Here is a 21,711-nt window from a genome sequence, read left to right as displayed (position 1 = left end):
CACTTTGTGCTTTTCCTAATGACCACATTTGTCCACAAAATACCTAGTCAACAGTGTGGTGACCTACTAACTACATCTGTGGAACACTGGGGTAACAGAATACAGTCATACCTCGGGATAAATATGCTTCAGGTTTAGTGTGTTCGGGTTGCGCTGCTCGCGCAATCGCAGATGGTCAAAATGACGTCATGTGCATGCATGGAAGCAGCGAAATGTGACCTGCGCATGCACAGATGCACTGTCGCGTCCTACGTTATGTTCAGGATGCAAACAGGGCTCCGGAACGGATCCCGTTCACATCCCGAGGTACCACTGTACCAAACAACTCACCTGAAGCTGCATGACAACATAGTTGAACTTTTCATTCCTTCCGCAGCCAATAAATCTGCAAACGTGATCTTTCCCTGCAAAGAGTAAAGACAGTAAATTTGTACCAGTGTATTTACATGAGTAAAAACAAGGAGTACAAGATATTTCTATAAGCAAGTCATACTTACATAAAATTTTGCTCATGCCCTATTTACAGTCGACTGTACATTCCAAGTCCAGTAAAACTAAGACTGTACTACTATATAGACTTAGTTGGCAATAAGTCCCCATAAACATAGTGGAACATATTTCTGAGAAGTATGGGCTGCATGTAGAAATGTTGTGTATTGCTTATCTAATTTAATGCAAACACTCAAGAATCACATTTCCTCCACTTGTTAAAAGTAACTGCTATGAAATGCACTGTAAAAAAGAAACAGTTGTGGTCGTGGGGGGGGGGGTGCCCCAATAATAACATTAAAAACTAACCATATAGGAGTAAATCCCCTTTAAAATGAATTATAACTAAGAACTCATTTTTAACTTGCACTTTTAAACTTGCTTTATATGTTTGAAAAAATTATTTCAAACATGCAGCTGCATCACCAAATAATTTACATCCCAACATGTTGAAGGGGTAAATGAGGAACTATACCAGATCACCCACTGAAACTGGCTAGCTGTAAGGTCAGGGCAGAGAAAAAAAGATATATCAAGTTCCCCTATGCACAACACCTGACTAACTCACGAAATTCATTAGCACACCCCGTAATGATAGCCAGTGTCTTTGATAGCTTTAAAAAAAAGGTTTAGCCAAATCCATTGCCTATTAATGGCTATTACCATCACCACAAAATTGAGCATCCATATTTGGAAGTTTAATCTTGCATGGGTGTTTATCTCAGAGAACTAGATGCTAAGGACACACACAAGGAACGGCTATCTTCATTATGCCCTGCTTGCAAGCTTCTTTTCTGGTTGCTCTCAGAAGCAAAATGTTGGATCATTGTCTAACCCAGCAGAACAATCTGTATATCTGTGAGACTTGAAACACTCTTTCTATGAGGGCTGCAGCAACAGGAAATATTTAAAAAGAAATCCCAATCCACACAGTAAAAGAAATATGAGCTACTCAGAAAGTTCAGTTCTCCTCTCAGATCATTAGAGCTGTCCTTGGTGCTATCAGCTGCTCCTCTACTTCTGTGAATATTCCTAGCACAGTAACGCTGGTTATATTTTACATAGTGGCAAAGTTCACTGCCCAAGTCTTTAGGACTGTCAGAGTAGCCTTTAATTCTTGTGCTACTGCCACTTTGCACTAATTCTATAGCATGTAAGGTACACTTAGGACTCTGAAATGGCAACATCATGTTCTGGTTGACACCAAGTCTGCTGCTGCAACCTAAGACGGCAGATTAAACAGGAAGTATGTACAATTCTTTTGGAGGGTAGGGAAGGAGATATTTACACTTAAACTGGTTTAAATGGTCAACCCCTCTCCCCAGGAAACCCAGGGGAATGTAGTTCTAAGGCTGAAGCTAGGAATCTTGAAACAGAGGATTCTTAGTATTCTCACCAAACTACAACTTAGAGAATTCTTATTTGGGACAGTGGGGAGTCATGACAGCTCAAGTGGCATTAAACTGGTGAAAGGTGGAAATGACTTTAAAGAGAAACACAAAGTGCTATGCACTAATATTATGTGTTTAGGGGTTCTTGGGTGGTGGTGGCTGTTTTGCCAGTAAGCACAACAAAAGAATGGAGAAAGTGGACAGGATATGAAAACACAAGCTCTAGAAACTTACATTTCCAGAACAACTTACCTTGTAGCTTTTTTAAGACAGCCACCTCCATCTTGAGAACTTGCTTTGGCTGCTGCGCTGACTCCACCTTCAGGGCCACATTCTCACGGGTCAAAAGATCCATTGCCTCATAAATCTCTCCAAAGCCACCACCACCAATCTTCTTCAGCTAAACGGGAGGAGAAACATTATCATGCTTGGCAGAGTGGGTTTTCCCCTGACTAAGAAGAATAAAATTTGATTTGGTCATAATACTGAAAGCCAAACCACACAACTAAATGACTTCACAAATGCAAGAAAGCAGCCAAAATGGTTCTGCTCTGAAAAATAAAGCGAGGTAAAAATAGGACGCAACATATATATTCCTACCCAACAGATATCTGAATCATGTCCTTGTTTGAGCAAGGTGAAAGTTACCTTAGTTCATGGGATAGACAGCCTGGTTTTGTTTGACAAGGAGAGGCTGAGCAACATCTCTCTTATTGTTGCAATGCATCTCATAAATTTGAATCAGAATGTATTTGCAAACTTCCCAAAAGCAAACGTGGGCTGACTTTGCCATATCAAAAATGCATGAAGGTAAATTCTGAACTGCCCTGAGACTTGCGGATACAGGGTGGTATATAAATTCTATTATTATTAGTAGTAGTAGTAGTAGTAGTAGTAGTAGTAGTAGTATGCACTGGCTCCAAAATATGGTTTATTTCCTACTTTTCCCCACTTGCTACAAGATGATCAGCGCGCCCCAAGGTTCTGGGTGCCGGCAAGGTCTCCGCTAGCCGTGGGAGAGCTGCGTCTCCCACGGCTAGCAGATAGCTTCCTGAAGCCTGGAGAGTGAGAGGGGTCAGTGTGCACTGACCCCCCTCGCTCTCCAGGCTTCAGCGAAAGCCTGCATTTGCCCCATAGGACACACACACATTTCCCCTTCATTTTTGGATGGGAAAAAGTGCGTCCTATAGGGCGAAAAATACGGTATATGCAACGTGAGGAAAGCTGAGCTATGGAACTCCTTGCCGCAAGGAAAATGTCATGGCAAACAATTTAGCAATATCCAAGCATAGGTTAGCTATCAGTAGAAAGTGCCAGTAATTGTCAGCTTGTTACACCAAACCCTTCCTCTCCAGCTATTTTGTGGCCTACATTGGCCTCTGTAATTTTAGCCATCTCAAGTGGGTCCTGGGAGTAAAATGTTTGGAAACTACTGCTCTAGATGGCTATACCTTCCAACTAATCACACGCTTTTTACAAGGAACTGACAAATTAATATAGAGCAGAATTACAAATGTGGGACTGCACTGATTTCTAACAAAGAGATATAACATTCTTGGAAATAAGATTTGGAGCTTCTACAAATATGCAATGGCATGATACTGTGTGCAATATGATTACAGTGGTCCCTCGCAAGACGAAATTAATCCGTTCCGCGAGTCTCTTCGTCTTGCAGTTTTTTCGTCTTGTGAAGCACGGCCATTAGTGGCTTAGCGGCTATTAGCGGCTTAGCGGCTATTAACGGCTTAGCGGCTTTAAGAAAAAGGAAACAAACTCACAAGAACTCGCAAGACGTTTCGTCTTGCGAAGCAAGCCCATAGGGAAATTCGTCTTGTGGAATGACTCAAAAAACGGAAAACCCTTTCGTCTAGCGAGTTTTTCGTCTTGCGAGGCATTCATCTTGCGGGGCACCACTGTAATATTATAGAACACTGCTTGATGACTGAGAACAAGTATTCTGACCGCTAGTATCCAACCTCAGTTCAACATCCTGATGCTGAACCACACAACCCATATTCTCAAAGTACCTTAAGAAATGCATGCCCTGCACACCTTTGCTCCTAATTAGATGAGGCAAGGCGGTCCTGATTAATATTCCAGCTCTGTTACTAAAACATAATGCAGGATTTCTCAGCAGCCGTTCCCAGCTCTATAGGGTTGATGAGGATAAGTCCGATGAGCCCAACACTGCCAGTCTTCAGAAGTGTTATAAACCAGCCTTTGCCAGTTAAATGGCCCCACAGAGTTTTTGGACCTCAACTCCCAACAATCCCAGCCAACACAGCTGGGCACCCAGCTGGTGAAGGCTGCTGTAAACCAATCCTTTTCTCAAAGGTCTGTTATGAACATTCTTATGAACACATTTACTTTTTCTCCATGCTTTTCAGACAAGGTCTGCTCTTTAAAGCTCTGTGTGCAAGAGCTCCTTTTTTTTCTTTTCCTCTGAAGCTTTCCCAGTGAAAACCTGATCTTTAGAGCTGAATCAGAGCAAATAGCAATCAGCAACCAGAATAGCAATTTGTTACACTTCAGCTTTAAAGAGTGAGTTTTCATGGGGGAAACTCCGAGGGGGGGAAAAGAGCAATTGGGCACGGAACTTGATAGAGCAGACCTTGCCTGGAAAGAGTAGGGCAAAAGTTGGATAAGAGTGGATAAGCCCTGAAACAGCTTCTGGAAACATTTATCTGGTGGATTTCATGTATGGGCTTTTGAAGCATCCATGGGTTGTTTTAATGTTGCATTTTACTGTTCTGCCATTTATTATATGCCATTCTGAGCTCTTGGGTAGCTGTGGTAAAAATAATTAAAATACCGAAATACTCCCAACAGTTCGTAGATCCTTGCATCATTGCATCATCTGAGCTGAATGCAAGTTAATCCTAGTTCAGGACAGAATGTTTCTCTATTGCTAGCTTAGTCTGACAATCCTTAAGAAAGGGCACTGCAAAGAAAATTGTTCATGGCATGATTGCACAATTTTTCTCTTAGGGAATGAGCGGAATTCAGGAGGCTGAATTATATCACAGCAACCAATCCTAAGGTGTGTTTTTTCTGGACCTCAGGTGCCTGTGGGCACCACAGCACCCTCAGACACCCCCTTGGCACCAACACACACCCATTCAATTAAACAAAACAAAACAAAACAAAACAAAAAAGGTTATTTGGCAAGGGGGTTGTCTGTTGTGGCGGGTGGAAGGTGTTGCCTGCTTTCTTTCTTTTGTTGGTGGATTTTTATTTTTATTTTCCTTTTGTTTAGGGATGTGATGCTTTGCCTGCTGGCGAATCTATTATAGTTTTGTGGGGGGTTTTACTGTGAAATGGATATGTTGTGATGCCCATTTCCAAATATGCTCCCCAGGACTAAAAAGGCTGGGGAAACATGCTCTGGTCTGTTTTTTAATTTTTATTTAAAATAGGAACAATCTTGAGTTCATAATCAGAAATGGTTTAATGAGTTAAAACAAGAGCCACAAACCTTTTCAGATCAGCGGCGATGGGGTATGGCAGAACACAAAATTAGAGAGAGTACAGTTATTGCTGCTTCACCCACTCCCCTTCAGTTGTCAAAAAATACATGATAGCCACCAACCCACAGCCCATGGGCACCAGATAGCAATTACTTTCAGCCACAAGCTCATATGACAATTGAACTCTTCACTATAGACTTTCAAACTGGAACTGGATAACAATAGCACCAATTAACAAGCCATTATTTCACACCAATTAATGTATGATATGAAAATGCCCCCTCTTCCCTATTACAGCAATATAGGAGAACCAAATAGCTTTTGAAAACAAATAAGCATGCCTTTAACTCCCAACCACACAGATTAAAAATTGTCCTCAATAATTAAAATTGGTTTTTACTTGATCAATGAATACAGCCAAGCACTTTTAAGCCCAGCCGATTTCAATAGGAAAATTTAACCCTTGCTCAGCTCTCTTCTCACAAAAGTCAATGGGGCTTGGATATGTTCGCTTTTGACTGGATCCTACCAAAAAAAGGGAAAGATAGCACTTGGGGCTACAATCCTGTGCACCTTTACCTGAGAGTAGGTTCCACTGAATAAAGTGGGACTTAATTCTGAGTAAACGTAAATAGGACTGGACTCTAATCTTGGTCTGTCAAACCAAGTATTTCATTCTCTGTTTTTCTTATATATCCCATGATTTCTCTTCTGTATAGTATCCCTGAATTATTCTTCCATATAATATTATTTTTATCCTGTTTCATTTAAAACTAGTTCATATAAAAAATGGAGATTTTCATAAAGGAGCTGTCCACCACCTCAAACTAGAAGTGCATTTCATACAACAACCACCTGAAAGTGTGGTGTCAAATCCCAGTGAAGAGATGGATAACACAGGGGCCACTTTCCTATACGCAGGTCAATTGCAATTCAGGATAAAGTGCTGAGCTCAACTCTTTTCAGTAAGGTAAAAATGAAATATACACCTTGTCTCCCCGACAGCCTTACACTGGTTATTGCCGCCTCAAAATAAAATATGTGCCTACTTCTGCAGCACCCTCAAGCTCTTTTCAACACGCACAAAAGGGGATGGGGGTATAAATAACAGAAGGACACAGAGGAAAGGTGTTTTATGGGCAGTGGCTGAACCCACCTGAAACTCTGCTTTGCTCTGTAAAATCTTTTAGGGAAAAGCAAGGTCTACTTTGAGGCTCTTTGTATGATTCAGTTTTCTACTGGGGTGGGCTGGGGGGTCTTCTTCCAATTACAATCACTTCTTATTACCAGGATAATCTTGACATCAACCGATTGAGAGGATATCATAAACTCATAAATTTGAACAAATGTATTTATGGAAACAAGCACCTATCTTAACACTGTGGAACTGATCAAAGACCCTGCTCAGTAGTTACGTTTTACCAGGGGGAAACTTTGAGAAGTGATCATGGCGGGGGTGGGAGGGGAGCAAAGCTAACTACTCAGTATGACCTGCTAGCAGCTTCTCTCTCCAGACTCTTCCTTTCTCCATTGGGTTGGAAACTATGTGGCCAAAGTGCTTAGACCTTGGGTGAGTAATCCACAGGCCTAACTTTACGCAAGTGTGGGGAGCCAAGAGGGAGAAAAGGATCTTCCCCACTCTCAGCATGCAGTCTCTGACAGATTAGCACCAAGGAAATGTGACACACCACAGAAAAAGTTCCCCAATCCTGGGCTACTCGTTACCTGTGGGCTGCCAATTGCAACCCCTGATATTAACTGGATTAAGACCCTGATGTTGGGAAAGATTGAGGGCACAAGAAGAAGGGGATGACAGAGGATGAGATGGTTGGACAGTGTTCTTGAAGCTACCAGCATGAGTTTGACCAAACTGCAGAAGGCAGTGGAAGACAGGAGTGCCTGGCGTGCTCTGGTCCATGGGGTCACGAAGAGTCGGACACGACTAAACGACTAAACAACAACAAGTGGCTACGGTACATTTTATCTAAGGGAGTTGTTTGTTTTGAAGTCCAAAGGAGTTCAAAGACAAACTCTACAAGCTTATAATTAAAAGCCAGAAATTCAAAACTATTCTTCTTATTCTCTTCTGTCCATAGTTTAGGAAACTTAAATAAAGCTATCCACTATGAATGAGCCACACTGAACAGTTTGAAAGGCAATGGTTTGCATTCACCACTGGGCAGCTAAGCATCAAAGATGACTTGGAATCCTTGTATGCTCATTGCACATCACAATGTACTACATTGCCTTCTTAATCCACGCTATGTAGGTATATTCATCAACTCCTAAAAGTTAGGAACATTTTTATTTGAAGTTGAACATAAGGTGGGCTGCAAAGAAGAAAGGAAATAACTGGAGCACACTTAAAAGTGCTGTCCTGATTATTTCCTTTGAAGTTGAGTAACCTGACATGATAGGTCACCCATCCACCTGTCAAAGCAGCCCATGGTGGGAGGTAGGGGCACTTGGGAACCAGCCAAATCCTATTTCCCCCATTCCTGTCTGGTTAAGCAGAGAGGAGAGTCAGGGGAAGCAGTAATTTTGCCATAGAGGTCCCACCCCATTAGCTGGCCCAGAAATGGCAAATGTGTGTGTGGGGGGGGGGAGATTCCCAGTACTGTATTGTGGCACAAAACAATTATCATGTCCTATAGCAAGACCCTTATGACTAATAACCTGCTCAATGTAAAGGCTTCCTTGTAACTGAAGCCAAGGGGCTTTGAAAGAGGCCCTGCTAGAAAGCCACATATAATGAGGTGGGGAAAGGAGAGGAACAAGGCTCTTTGGTGACTTCCAACTGCCAGGAATCTCAGATTATGCCTGAGTAGAAGTAAGCACCTTTTTACTAACACTCTCCCTTCACCCCACACCCTTCCACACCCTGCTCCTATAGCACTGGCAGGTTTCCATTCACAATCCTCCATTAGCTATCCTAGACTTCCTTGAGACTGCCTTTTGGCTCATGAACAGTGTTTTGCTTAACCTTATTTCACCTTTTATCTAGGGCTCCATCACAAAGCATCTGTTAGTGTAACTTCATGAATACCAAAGCCAGTGTACTATGAACTGCTGACAACCTTGTTCAGCAAGGGCAAATATAAATAAAAGGAGTGTGGATCTGAATGGTGTCTATCACAGTGAATCTGGCTGGCAAAAAGAAGTGACCAAGCAGACTTGAAGAACTATTGATCACTGAACCACCTCCCCCCACAACAAAAATCTGCACAACTCTGTGGCAGGATTTCTGCCAAGTATTCTGTCTTGTAAAGCAATTTATACTGACCAAATACTTAACCAGTTCCATGGCTGGGAAGATATGCAAGGATAGAGGTTTCCACAGGGTGTGTCAACTCTAAATTGTGGAAGAAAAGCCTTTCAGCCAACTCTAATCAAACCAGCATAGCCAACATTGTACTTAATTACAAGACATGACACAAACCATTTAGACAATTGAAGACTACAATCAGTGGTGGTGTCACTTTGCAGTCTCAGAGATAGATGTATGGTGTTTTATAGGCCAGAACAATGCCCCACTAAAGCATTGTCTCTGTTTCCTGAGCCGGAAGTCTTCTGAATTACAAAAATAGTGACACAAATGACAAATGTTGTAAGCTACCTGCAGCTTGCTGATATAACCACTGAGGCTCAAACTTCACATTACAAGGAATTCATAGCTGCCACCAACAGAAGCAGCCTAGCAGATCGTTAATCACAATTATTATTTGTGGATTTACAAACTGCATTTCAACTCGCCTGAATCCTGAAACTGGAGAACTATACAGGAAAATGTCATATATTCCTACTGCCTCCTTCAAGGAGGAAGGCACCAACCCCTCCACGCAAAGATGGGTTTACTCCCTGGACTCACCCAGCCAACTCCTCTTGGCTAGTTCAAATTAACTATGTTTGGCAGGTGTCAAAGGAGCATGCTGTGGGCCAAACCACTACAATCATCTTGTCCATGTCCTCAAGCTTCATCAACTGAAACCAATCCCACGAGATGTTCTGTCAAACACTTCACTTGGCTCTGCAATAATAGTAGCATTCAACTAAAGATAGAGATAGATGATTTTATCCTCAGAATACCTGGGAAACTTGTCACAACAGGCCTCTAAGTTGTCCCAAAACTCTATTCCCAAGGACAACCACACAGAATAGCTCTGCTGGCAGGCTACTCCAGATGGAGGTGGCAAAGTAAGTCTTCTTTGTCACCTTTACCATATTGCAATAGGCATAGCTATTGTGTCCAATCAGTTTCAAATTGAGTCTTACACCACTTGTGCTCTAGACTTCGTCCAACTTGTTTTATAGCTTGGAGCTCCCTGAAAAACTGAGGAGCTCTCCAGACAGTGTCAGAAAGAGCACTTGGAAGCAATCATGTTGACAGCCCAGCACATCTCACCATTCCATAGCAAGAACAATGCCTTGACAGGATTGCTCTGGCTTCTGGAAAATCCTTCAAAGCTTTCAGGAATCCCTTGACATTTTTAAGTCACCAGGGGTGGATTATCCTAATAGGTTCCACCACGGAGGGTTCATCAGACCTTTGTGATGAACAAGGTCATCTTGTGTGCCATACATAGAAAGGCTGCCATCATAAAACTCAAGGCTGGGAGCTGTGTAACATAGTAGCTACAAGACTTGCAGTCTCGGGTTCAAATGTTGCCTTTGCCTTGAACTCATTGGGTAGCCTTCAGGAAGCCACTAACAACACACCATCTGCAACACAGGGACAATCTTGCTGGCCTACCTTGCAGAATTGTTCTAATAATTATTGAGATATGTGAATGTAAATGAAGCACTGTGAATATTCTACTGCACTATAAAAATTCCAGATAGTATGAATATTAAAATCTCTCTTAGGATGCAGGGAGGTGCTGCAAAGCAATTCAAAGCATATATTAACACTCCCTCACTGCAAGACAAAAACATGTGAGATATCACAAGACTAAGCAATGGAGAGGACAACGTGTCTGGACATGGTCTCTGCTTCCAAAGAAACAGCATTTAGTTTAGTGGTACCACTTATGTCAGCAGTGAGGTAATCCCAGCTGAGGTGGTTAATGCTGATGTGAACGCACCATGTCTGTTGACAAAGTACCAAGACTGCTATTGGCACAATATGGAGAAACTGCTAGCAACATGTTCATCCTCATATTTGCACTGGATGATCTAGCTGGGTATCAGGACATCAGTTCAAACTACATGATAGCAAATGTTCCACAGTGCATTTCATGTCTTACTCTTGTTGACTAGGAAAATTCCCAGTCGGATGGCATATAGCCCAATGCCATACAAGTTCACTCAAAAATAATTCCCATTGAATTCAATGGCAGTTACTTCCACAATTACTCCATTGTATTTCTGCTCTAATCTTTGAGGCAAGAAAAACTGTTCTTCCTGTGCTCTGAATTACATCTTTACATTACATATTTATCTCTCTCTTTTTTGAGCTAAAAGATCCACAAGGCAGCTAACAACGTTTTAAAATGAAGCACATATTAAAAACAAAGCATATACACAAATCAACCAAGAATCAGATATCAAATCAATTAAGCAGCAGTAAACAGAAATCAAAGACTAGCAGAAAGAAAGAAAGAAAAACCCCAGTAGAACAGCCAGAGAAGGAAACCCACTCAAGAGAGCTCTAAATGTCACCCTCCATGAACAATGTAGCTTTCACTCTGCAATGAAAACAAAGAGAGGGAGCAGAATGAACTCTCTCCAGGAGGCAGTTTCAAAGGCATGGTAGAAAAGGCCCAATCCCTAAACACCTCCTCTAAAACACTTCAAAAACAGCAAGGGGGGATTTCTGGGGAAGATCTTAATGTCTGGGTCTGTTCATAGGAAGTATAATGTTTTACAAAAATAGCTCACAGCACATTACTGGTGCAGGATTCACTCTGGAAATCTTGAATGTCTTGGAAACACTGGGCTTGGCCAGAACCCATCATCCAAGGTATTCATAGCTTCCTACATTCCTACTGATCATAGCTCCCATTATCCTTGAACACTGGCCATACTGGTGAAGACTGGTTGGAGCTGTAGTCAAACAATATCTGAAGGGCCACAGATTACCCCACTGATATATAAAAGACCATATGTCACGAGTTCCAAAAATCTCAACTTTCATTTTTTAAAAGTATATAACATGAAAGTGTAGGGACCGACTCTAATAACATCTCAAAACAAAGGAAGGCATTGAAAAGCCAGGGATCAGGCTTCCGTAGTTTTTATGACTCTTCACCCTTCTGCTCTAGCTAACTGAAATTACACAAAATGTATGCAAGGTTACATAATCTGACTCTTCATTTCAACAGAATTTGATGCAGAACTACACTACACTTTGGTATAGCATACTTTTGACTGTATGCTCTGAAGAGAAGTTTTAAAGAAATTATATGCTAGAATGAGTAGCAGAAATGCAAACCATGCCCAGGCAATCATGGGGTAGTCCAGTTAACTGGTATTGGCACGGAGGCAGGGGGATACAATGGAAAAAGAAAAGCCTAGTCAATCTCAGTATAGCAGACCACGTAAAACAATTGCATTCTCAGCCACAATGGCAGAACTGCAGTAGAATTAAACAAGTGCAGCAAGGCCTGAGTTCAATTTCAAAACAATGTCAATTTCAAGCAAGCAAGGTGGCGTAGATGTTTAGTACGCATCTTAATGACCACAGTTTTAATTTTAAAAACAAATGATGGATTGCTTTGCTTTCTAAAAATAGGCTCAAGCACAACTATGATATAAAAAGATCAATGAAAACACTGCAAAACATTAAGTGGATGAAAATTCAGGGAATATTGCCATAGAACCATCATGCAGAGAAATCAATGAAAGCAGAAAAGAGGACAGCAGAAAAAGCTGACAGGATAAACTTCAGGATCCCTGCATGGTATATAAGGTAGCTAAAAGTTATAGCTTCAGCAAACCCATGGAAGGTGGCATCAGGTGGCCCCTTAACTAAGTATCAATTTCAAAATAAGACACGTGTCACATGATGCTGGGATGCAATGTATGATTCCTAATCATTACACAGATTATTTTTTTCAGTTGCCACCAACATATTTAGAGAGGAATTGGGGCACCTGCTCTGAATTTTGAACCAGCAATAGGTGGCATACACCAAGCTGAAACAGGATGAGCTCACCTCCAGTATTTCTTCTGGGTGTTAGGAGTACAAGTCTGCTTCACACATTACATTTTCTGTGTGTACACCTACAAGAATAAAACTTTATACATACACGCAACAAGTAAACCAGGCTAACCTGTGACCCTCCCAATGACATTAGACTATACCTCCCATCATCCCTGGCAGTTGACACTGGCAGCTGGGGCTGATAGGGGTTGAAGTCCAACATCTGGAGGACCAGAGGTAAGCCACATTTGATGGGAACTGTGAATATAACGCAGAGACATTTGAAAGCACATGTCTGAAGCAGGTCTATCTGCCACAGAACTGGGATTGATCGCTGGTCGCTGCGGTGTGTAAAAACCCAGCTTTGTGGCTGTGTGATGTGTGACCTAAGAAAGGCTGTGAAGGGCTGCTGTACATCTTGTTTACAGGGGATATGATAGACAATTAGAGAAGCGCATCTAAGATCAAACAAGGGATTGTCAAATCTGAAAGTTAGTAAATAATCATGTTTTCTAATATTTTATAATGGAATAATCTGAATTTGTGGCAGCACAAGAACCACTTGCTGGGGGGGGGGGAGGCTACTAGACTTGAAGTCTGAAAGTATTTTCTAGAGGGGAAATTAAATACATCAGAACAAAGTATTTTCTAATAATTGCTGAGGGTGTTCTCGCTTTAAATTCAGTAGCAAAAATGTTTTGTCTTTATTTTAAAAAAACAGTAAGGTGTGCTATTCTCCATCCTTCTTTTTTGAAATTACTAGTCTCTACTGTCAGCAATCTGAACATCAAATGCTTAGAAAGTGACTAGAAATTGAACTGTCACCCTGTTAAATGAGAAGAACTAACATCTCCATTTATCAAAAGTACTGACAGCATGCAATATCTAGGGGAAAGCGTGATAGATATATTAAACTGATATAAAAATTGTGACTGTATAAGGAATGGTCCCAGTATAAGGAAAGTATAAGGAATGGTCCCAGCCAGAGCCCATTATTATGAAAATGGCACAATCAGCAAAGTGTTTGGGGCCATGTCTGCAAAACTACTGATTTGGGGTCCAAGCATCCTGTTTAAGTGCTTCTGGTAACGCATGAAACTATTTAACCCATGCTAGTCTCTGCAAGGCCATGTTGCTAAATATTTGTGTGGTCCACATGGCTCGCTTCCAACAGTAAATATGGAAAATTATCAAAGAAAAATGTACTGATGAGGAAAAATGACATGACTTCTCAAGTGAAGTTCCTGTTCTTCTGGAAAAGCATCGCAGCACTTATGCAGCAAGGTGCTATGTGGAAAATCTCTTAGAAACTACAGCTGTTCACAAATCAATTCTCAAATTTTTCCACCCTATCCATCTGCAGAGAAATTGAGAAGTGTTTGACAGTGGAATGGTCTCCCTCAGGAGGTTGTGGATTCTCCTTCTTGGAGGTTTTTAAGCAGAGGTTAGATGGCCAATTGTCATAGATGCTTTAGCTGAGATTCCTACATTGCAGGTGGTTGGACTAGATGACCCTTGGGGTCCCTTCGAATTCTACGATTCTATGATTTCACCAAATTTATCCAGCCGTTTTTCAGGGATTAGGCTCACCATTAGCAGCTGCAAATACTCTGTGTGCTGCTTGTGGCTGGAGTTTCTGTCTTGCAAGTAGCAGCAACAGCAATTATATTAGCAGCCTGGCCACATTTTTTTTCTCCGCAATGCCTTGAACCTAGGACCATTCTAGTTTGGGGGTATGTGTGGCAGTCACCACCAAAAATGGTCTCTCTTAGCCTAACCTATCTCAAATGGCTAGTGTGAGGATAAAAGAGTGGCAGGGGGAGGTCATAAGCATTGCCCTGAGATTCTTGGAAGGCAGGAAAAAATGGAGCCAGGAAAGATTCCTTATGCAGTCTTCGTGCTACAATCCCAGAGGAAGGAGGAAATAAGGATCCCAAAAGGGAATGAGTGAGGTGCTCTCCATTGACTTACCACAGTAGTGAATGAGTGTGTGCATATAGCAAAGTATGAAGTACCATTGTAAGTTTTAGCAGTGCTATTATCAGCTTTAAACATTTCACCAAAAAACCCTGTGGACTTCCTTCTCAGAAGAATGGTGGGAGCACTGCTTAATTTCTGGGGGACAGAGAAAGAAGCAAGGGCTCAGGTCTGTGTGTAAGTTCTACTCCTTCATGCCAAGTGGGTAGCGAAAGGCTGCTTTTACTGTATATTAATTCATAGCCATTTATTTAAAGTATGGGCATGGCCCCAGTTGGAAGGTGGTGGTTCTAGATTGGCATGCTTAGTGAAGGAGGGCTGGGCCTATTTAATGTATGCTGCTTTGAGTTACATTGTAAGGAACGCGACTAACAAATATAATCAATCAATCAATCAATCCCTGTGAGAATTGTTCTCTACTTAAACCCAGTGCAGTGTCCAGTGTAATTCAGTTTATTAACAAAAATGTTTGGCAAATATAGCTATAAACAACAGTACTAATTTAAAACTCTTTTAGTCTTTAATTCTTTATTGTGCGGTGTGCTTAACATATCCCATTTGGGCACACACTATTCTTTTATTCCCCAACTGTACATCATTAGGGTACTTCTGAAATATTTTTGGTGACATCCTTCCTTCCCTCAGGCTATCCTTCTCTTCTGGACTATCAATCATCAGTTCAAGCAAAAGCACCTGCTCAGCAACCATCTGGTACAGTTGCTGCTGCTTCATTTTAATTATTTCTTCCTGGCTGCCCTAGGGATTCATACGTTGAACATAAATGGGCCTGCCTCAGAACACATTTGTCCAAAAGTGAAGCTGGGTGACTTCAGGCAAACTTCTTATTATTGTCATGTTAACTAATGTCATCTGGAGTTCAGCTGAAACAGCCATTAACAAGGCCCAAATTGCAGATATTGTGTGCAGATATGTGAACCTATAGACGGATAACTCCTAAAAATGTGGAAGCAATGCTCACTAACCTTTCCCCTGCCTGCTATTGTTAGGAAACAAACTGCCAACCACTGCCTTTCTCCTTAAGAGCAAACCAATTCATATTGTCCCCTCCAGAAGTATACTTTTCATCTTTCAAAATGCCATCTTGTTACAGTTACATTAGTTTGGGATCAACACCCCCTGCTCCCAAGTCATCTGCAGGAATTCTACAACATTCCTGCAGATTTGGGCTTTCCACTCATTTGATGACCTTAACTAGAATAACTGGGCAAATAAACAAGTTGTTTGGAACAGCAGTAATTGTTAGGTGACCTGGAACTCCCTCACAGAGCAGTACATGTATAATGTCATATATCCCTCCCACTTCAATACACTGATCAAAACTCATCTTCATTGTGAAGCCTTTGGCAAGTGCCTGGAGCATTGCAAGCTTCAAAGGACATTGGAAACCTGATCTCTTCTGATGGCTGCAGTGCTCTGTCTACCTTCCCATTCAGGTACTGCTCAAAATGTTAATTCCCAATGGGTTTCCTCTCGCCCTTTTCATCAGGAAAGTCAAGGGAAGCCCAGTTCAAGGCAACTGGATCACCTTGTAACTAAAGATCGCAAAAGGCTTCCAATTTGTGGTCAGGACAATTTAAAAAGGGCTAATCTAAGTTTACTGCTGAGCAGAAATCGCACTCAGGTGGGAGAGAGAAAGAGAGTGAGGAATACGGATATCCTTTCCTCTATCCTAAATGCCATCAACTCCTTGGTAATTGTGTAATCAGTTTTCATAAAAATGACCATTCCCAAATTCAGACCTTTGGTGTGATCTAGCAGGAATGTTATTATGTTCTTAAGGGAGCTATATGAGCTGGCTCTAAAGCCAAACACATCTCCTTGACACTGAATTAAACAACAATTAAGACATAACACCAGTCTTCTTTTCACTGGCTTAAAGTCACAGTTTGGGTCGAAATCAGGAGTATCAACTTACTCATTGATTTTTTATCAACTACTCACACTGAACAGGGATTTGATCAGGGAGAGATGGAGATAAGACTTAAACAGAAATAAGTGTGAAGCAGCAGCAAAAAAAGCTAATACTATTCTAGGCTGCATCAACTGAAGTATAGTGTCCAGATCAAAGGAAGTAATAGTACCGCTCTATTCTGCCTTGGTCAGACCACACCTGCAATGCTGTGTCCAATTCTGGGCACTACAATTTAGAAAGGATGCTGACAAGCTGGAATGTGTGCAGAGGAGGGCAGCTAAGACGATCAAGAGTCTAGAGGCCAAGCCTTATGAGGAATGATTGAAGGAGCTGGGTATGTTTAAACTGGGAAAGAGGAGACTGAGAGGAGATATGATAGCCATCTTCAAATATCTCAAGGGCTGTCACATGGAAGACGGAGCAAGCTTGTTTTCTCCTGCTCTGGAGGGTAGGACTTGAACCAGTGGCTTCAAGTTACAAGAAAGGAGATTCCGACTAAACATCAGGAAAAGCATTCTGACAGTACGAGCTGTTCAGCAGTGGAACAGACTTCCTCAGAAGGTTGAGGACTCTCCTTCCTTGGAGGTTTTAAAGCAGAGGTTGGGTGGCCATCTGTCATGGATGCTTTAGCTGAGACTCCTGCATTGCAGGGGGTTGGACTAGATGACCTTTGGGGAATCCCTTCCAACTCTATGATTCTACGTTCCATTTCAAAAGATATTGGCAGCCAGGGTGGCATGTCCCATTTTGCTATTTGAGGAGAAACGGGAAATGCAGCCTTCCTCCTGCTGCTGCCACCATACCTGTTCCTGTCGTCACCCAATCTACAGCCACCACATACCTTGCGACATCTGCCGCAGGTGGAGAAGCAACATCACCATTGGTACACTGTACTGTAATACGATGCTTATCTTAATTTCCCTCCAGAAAAAAATATTAATTGCTAAAAAAAATACATAAAATTATTCATCATTATACACTTATCTATCCAGCTATACAAATGCTGGACTGGGATTAGTGTTAAGAGAAAATGATTTTATTTATGAAATACAATCTTACATCAGTAGGCTGGAGTTGAAAAAAACTGCTTCGGGACATTCAGAACCATCCATGGCTGAACATCTCCAGAGCAAAATCAGATCAGATTCACTGGCCAGACTGAATATGAAAAACACACCTACTGTACACTGGCACACTAAAACCAGGTTTGGACAGAGTATGTGGGGAAATAGGAGTCTAGCAAGCTGAAATGAGTCAATTCTGAAATCCTCATTTTTTTCTAGTTTGTGGCTGCCTAATAAACCACAACTTCTCTCACTTCAAACAAAATCCACAAACGGGAGAGGGAAGGGTGGCTTAAGTTTGTACTGCAGGTACCCAAAGAGCCTCATTCATACCTATTCTGCTAGAATTTTTGCTGTAATGGGCAAACAAGGAAATTAAACAAGGGTATATTAAAGCAATTTGAAGAATTACTCCTTAACATAAACTGGTATATGGCACTTTCACGTGTAACCAAAGAAATAGAAATCTATCACACTGACACAGAGTAAATACAAAACATACAGTGAAATCTAGGGATCCCTTTGACACAACCAATCAGCTGCACTTTGCAATAAATATCCCTGTAATTAAGCTAAAACCAACACCCCAAGCCCAATTCATGTTTGCATACAAGCTCAAAAGATTTTAATGGAAAAGCACAGTATTTTAACTTAACTCAGAACTATGCAGATTATATAGATTTTTTGAAGGACAAGTCCCCTGAGACAACATGATAAGGGAAAGGGAAGAGAAAGAGAGATCAGGATGTGCAAAGATTGATAAAACCTTCATTTAAGAATTTTTCATTTAAGCATTTTGAAAAGCTAGCATCCTTTTGAGTGCAAGAAACAGCAAGAATCTTAATTTTGGCATATTCAGCCTTTACCTACAAAAATAATATGCTTAATTCAGTGTGCCACTGAACAGTTGAATACAACAGAAGCTGATATTGCTGGCAGCGGGCCAGACACTTCAGAACCCAGCAAGCATGAAAGCCACATTAGCAGTTGACCTCCTCAGCTGCAGTTCACGTATTCTGAAGGAACACAAACAGTGTGGAAGGAAAGCAAAAAACAGCTCCCAATTACCCTGTTGCAGACAAATCCAAAAAAGTGCAAAATACCTGCACCTCACTGAGATGCTGCACATTTATTAGCTGAGAGAGCAGAGGCTTGCTGCATTAGTTGCTAGACAGAAATAGGACAAGAAGCAGTGCACCAAGCAGAAACCTGGCAGCAACATTACATTTGGGACATGGTGAAGTCACTACCCGCACCATCTATCACTCTGTCAGCTCTCCTGTAAGATTTGGTGAAAAGCATAATGAATGAATGAATGGTAAGGTGGTGTTGCTTCCTGTCTCAAAGGTAACAGCTAGCTCTATTTTCTCAAGATAAACCAGTTGCAAACATGCTCTCTTATGGTGTTGACTGGGAGAAAAGGGCCTGACAGCTCACAAAATGGGTGGTACAGCAAATCTCTTAACTGGATGAATATTAAGTGAATGGATGAATGCAGCCCTAACGGATATGAATGGCAAAGGGATGAGGGGAGGGCAAACAAGGAATCACCCATTCCTTCTTCCTTGAAGGCAGTTCATGTCATTTCTTTCTGCTGTTGCTGTTTGCAGCCCTGTACCTCACACAGCATCCAGTCTAGCAGTTTGAACTTGTCTTAGCAGTATCTGGAAAGGGCCTCCTTACATGAGTTAAACCACAGAGCCTAGGGCTTGCCAATCAGAAGGTTGGCGGTTCGAATCCCCGTGACGGGGTGAGCTCCCATTGCTCGGTCCCTGCTCCTGCCAACCTAGCAGTTCAAAAGCACATCAAAATGCAAGTAGATAAATAGGTACCACTCCAGCGGGAAGGTAAACACCCTTTCTATGTGCTGCTCTGGTTCACCAGAAGCGGCTTAGTCATGCTGGCCACATGACCCGGAAGCTGTACGCCGGTTCCCTCAGCCAATAAAGTGATATGAGCGCCGCAACCCCAGAGTCGGCCACGACTGGACCTAATGGTCAGGGGTCCCTTTACCTTTACCTCACACAGCATCCAGTCTAGCAGTTTGAACTTGTCTTAGCAGTATCCAGAAAGGGCCTCCTTACATGAAGCAATTCAGAGGAAAAAGACAACCCACTTCACAGCCATAGTAACAAGACACTTTTCCTCAGAGTCCAATTTCCCCTAACAATCAGAAGGGCAGACACAGGGAAATTCAGCTTGGACACACAGACCTAAGGTAGTCACCCACTGTTCCACAAGGAACATTAGGAAGGCCCTGGATGCAAAAGCTTATAAAGAAGTGCCAATTTGAATAATTACATCATCATCAAATTAGAGAAAGTAATAACTGCTGTTATTCCATACTGTACTAATAACAAACTCAATTTCCCAAGTGCCAATTGTTATGTAGCTAAAATGGCATTCCAACACAAGAGGGAATGTCAACAGGCTGAGGACAGCTCCAAGGTTTACAGAACTACGAAAAAACTTTGAGTGGGGGGCAGAACCAAGCAAGGAAGACTTGGAATCATCCCAAAGAAGATCAAGCATATTCAGTGGCTACAACATGATAGCTGGGGTGGGGTGGGGGAACGGATTGGAAAACTGAGGGTGGGGGAGTGGAATGGAGTATCCTGGGAAAGGGCCTAGCTGGCATCCTGAACAGGAGTACTCTGCACTGCAACATTTTATTGCAGGACCCGCTTGTAAAATAAGTAAAACAAACAATACATTTTAAAAACTTTGACAGCACTTACGATTATCCAGCTGCTATTATACTAATTATGGCCCCACAGGTAGAGATTAAATAGAAAGGAGCTATCGGGTTGCTGAGCAGCCACCTAGAATCAATCTCTGCATGGGCACTCTCTCTTCGTTTCTCATTCTGATGGCATTATTAAAGAAGTACATACCGTATTGGCCTGAATATAAGCCGCACCCGCAAATATGCCACACTTTAAAAAAATTGGTGGCTTAGGGGAGGCTTGGGAGCAGTGGGCAGACTGGACGCTGTTGCCCCGTGCTGCTTCCTGGGGGTGGGGTGGGGGGCTGTGCTGCTTTGTTGGTGGCGTAAGGTCACAAATATAAGCCACACTTTAACTTTTCATGATCAGAATTTGGGGAAAAGGACAGCTTATATTCGGGCCAATACAGTATAATCGGTCTGAGGAAACATGATGGTAGAAAATGGAATTCACTGTTTCTTAAGATATGCCAGGTCTAGGCAATTATTATTATTTATTCTACTACCACTATTATATATACTACCACTACTACTGTTTATTCAACTTATATACTGCCCTTTGGCAAAAGATCCCAGGGCGGTGTACAACATTAAGAACACATTTTACAGAGCATCAATAATGAAAATGTAATAAAAAGCATAATGACATATAGCATAATAATGAAATAATCATAATGATCCCAGCCAGCCAGCTTTAACAGGCCATAGATTATTTAATGACTAAAGGCCTGGATAAAGAGAAATGTTTATATGTTAAAAATCAATACTGTGAAATCTGCCTAAAAGACAACAGGGAACAAGTACTGGAGGCTGGAGCAGTGATGCAATACTCTCCAGTTGACCTGCCTCCCACACCTCTCTCAGCACAAGAGAAGTCACCATGTTCTTCATCAGCTGCAGCTTCCTTAAATCAGGCATGCAGAACCTTCTGCCTTCTGGAGGTTGTTGGACTGCAAGTCCCATCAGCCCCAGCCATCATGGCCAATGATCAGGGATGTGGGGAGTTGTAGTCCCAACATCATTTGAAGAGGGCCTGGTGAATTCATTACAATGAGCCACTGGTGAATGGTAAGTTCATTACAATTTAGATCTTTCTTTCTTTCTTTCTTTCTTTCTTTCTTTCTTTCTTTCTTTCTTATAAAACCCTCCACTAAAACCAAGTACAGTCATCCCTCATGTTATGTTTGCTTCATGTTACGTTTTTTCAGGTTGCGTCCAGCGGCGACCCGGAAGTACCTGAAAGAGTTACTTCTGGGTTTCACTGCTTGCGCATGCGCAGTAGCGCTAAACCGCGCCACGCACCTGTGCAGATACGGCGCTTCAGGTTGTGGGCTTTTCATGTTGCAAACGGGCTTCCGTAACGGATCCCGTTCGCAACCAGAGGTACCACTGTATTCACAAGCTCCTAGAGGCATCAGAGCAGCTAATCAAAAAGAGCAGGATTCAGATAACTGGAAGAGACCCATGTAAAAGGGTAGTTTGAGAAGAAGACATTCCATCATGGCTAGAAGAGATGCAGAGAGA

At 41.9% G+C, this 21,711-nt stretch overlaps 1 protein-coding gene across 3 annotated transcripts in view; it reads right to left on the bottom strand.

Annotated features, from left to right (window-relative positions):
* The window catches only part of TTBK1 (tau tubulin kinase 1), a 113,668-nt gene that overhangs the window by 74,388 nt on the left and 17,569 nt on the right, over positions 1 to 21,711 (bottom strand). For all 3 annotated transcript variants that reach the window (XM_077925518.1, XM_028724859.2, XM_028724860.2), the window contains exons 3-4: positions 2,133 to 2,280; positions 331 to 404 (exon numbers count right to left, since the gene is read on the bottom strand). In XM_077925518.1, the coding sequence (XP_077781644.1) occupies positions 331 to 404; positions 2,133 to 2,280 (222 nt within the window). The remainder of the gene's footprint in view (positions 1 to 330; positions 405 to 2,132; positions 2,281 to 21,711) is intronic.

The sequence above is a fragment of the Podarcis muralis genome, chromosome 3 (assembly GCF_964188315.1).
Source record: "Podarcis muralis chromosome 3, rPodMur119.hap1.1, whole genome shotgun sequence".
Lineage (NCBI taxonomy): Eukaryota > Metazoa > Chordata > Lepidosauria > Squamata > Lacertidae > Podarcis > Podarcis muralis.
Note: the sequence above shows the minus strand (reverse complement) of the source record. Positions and strands in the feature narration are given on the sequence as shown.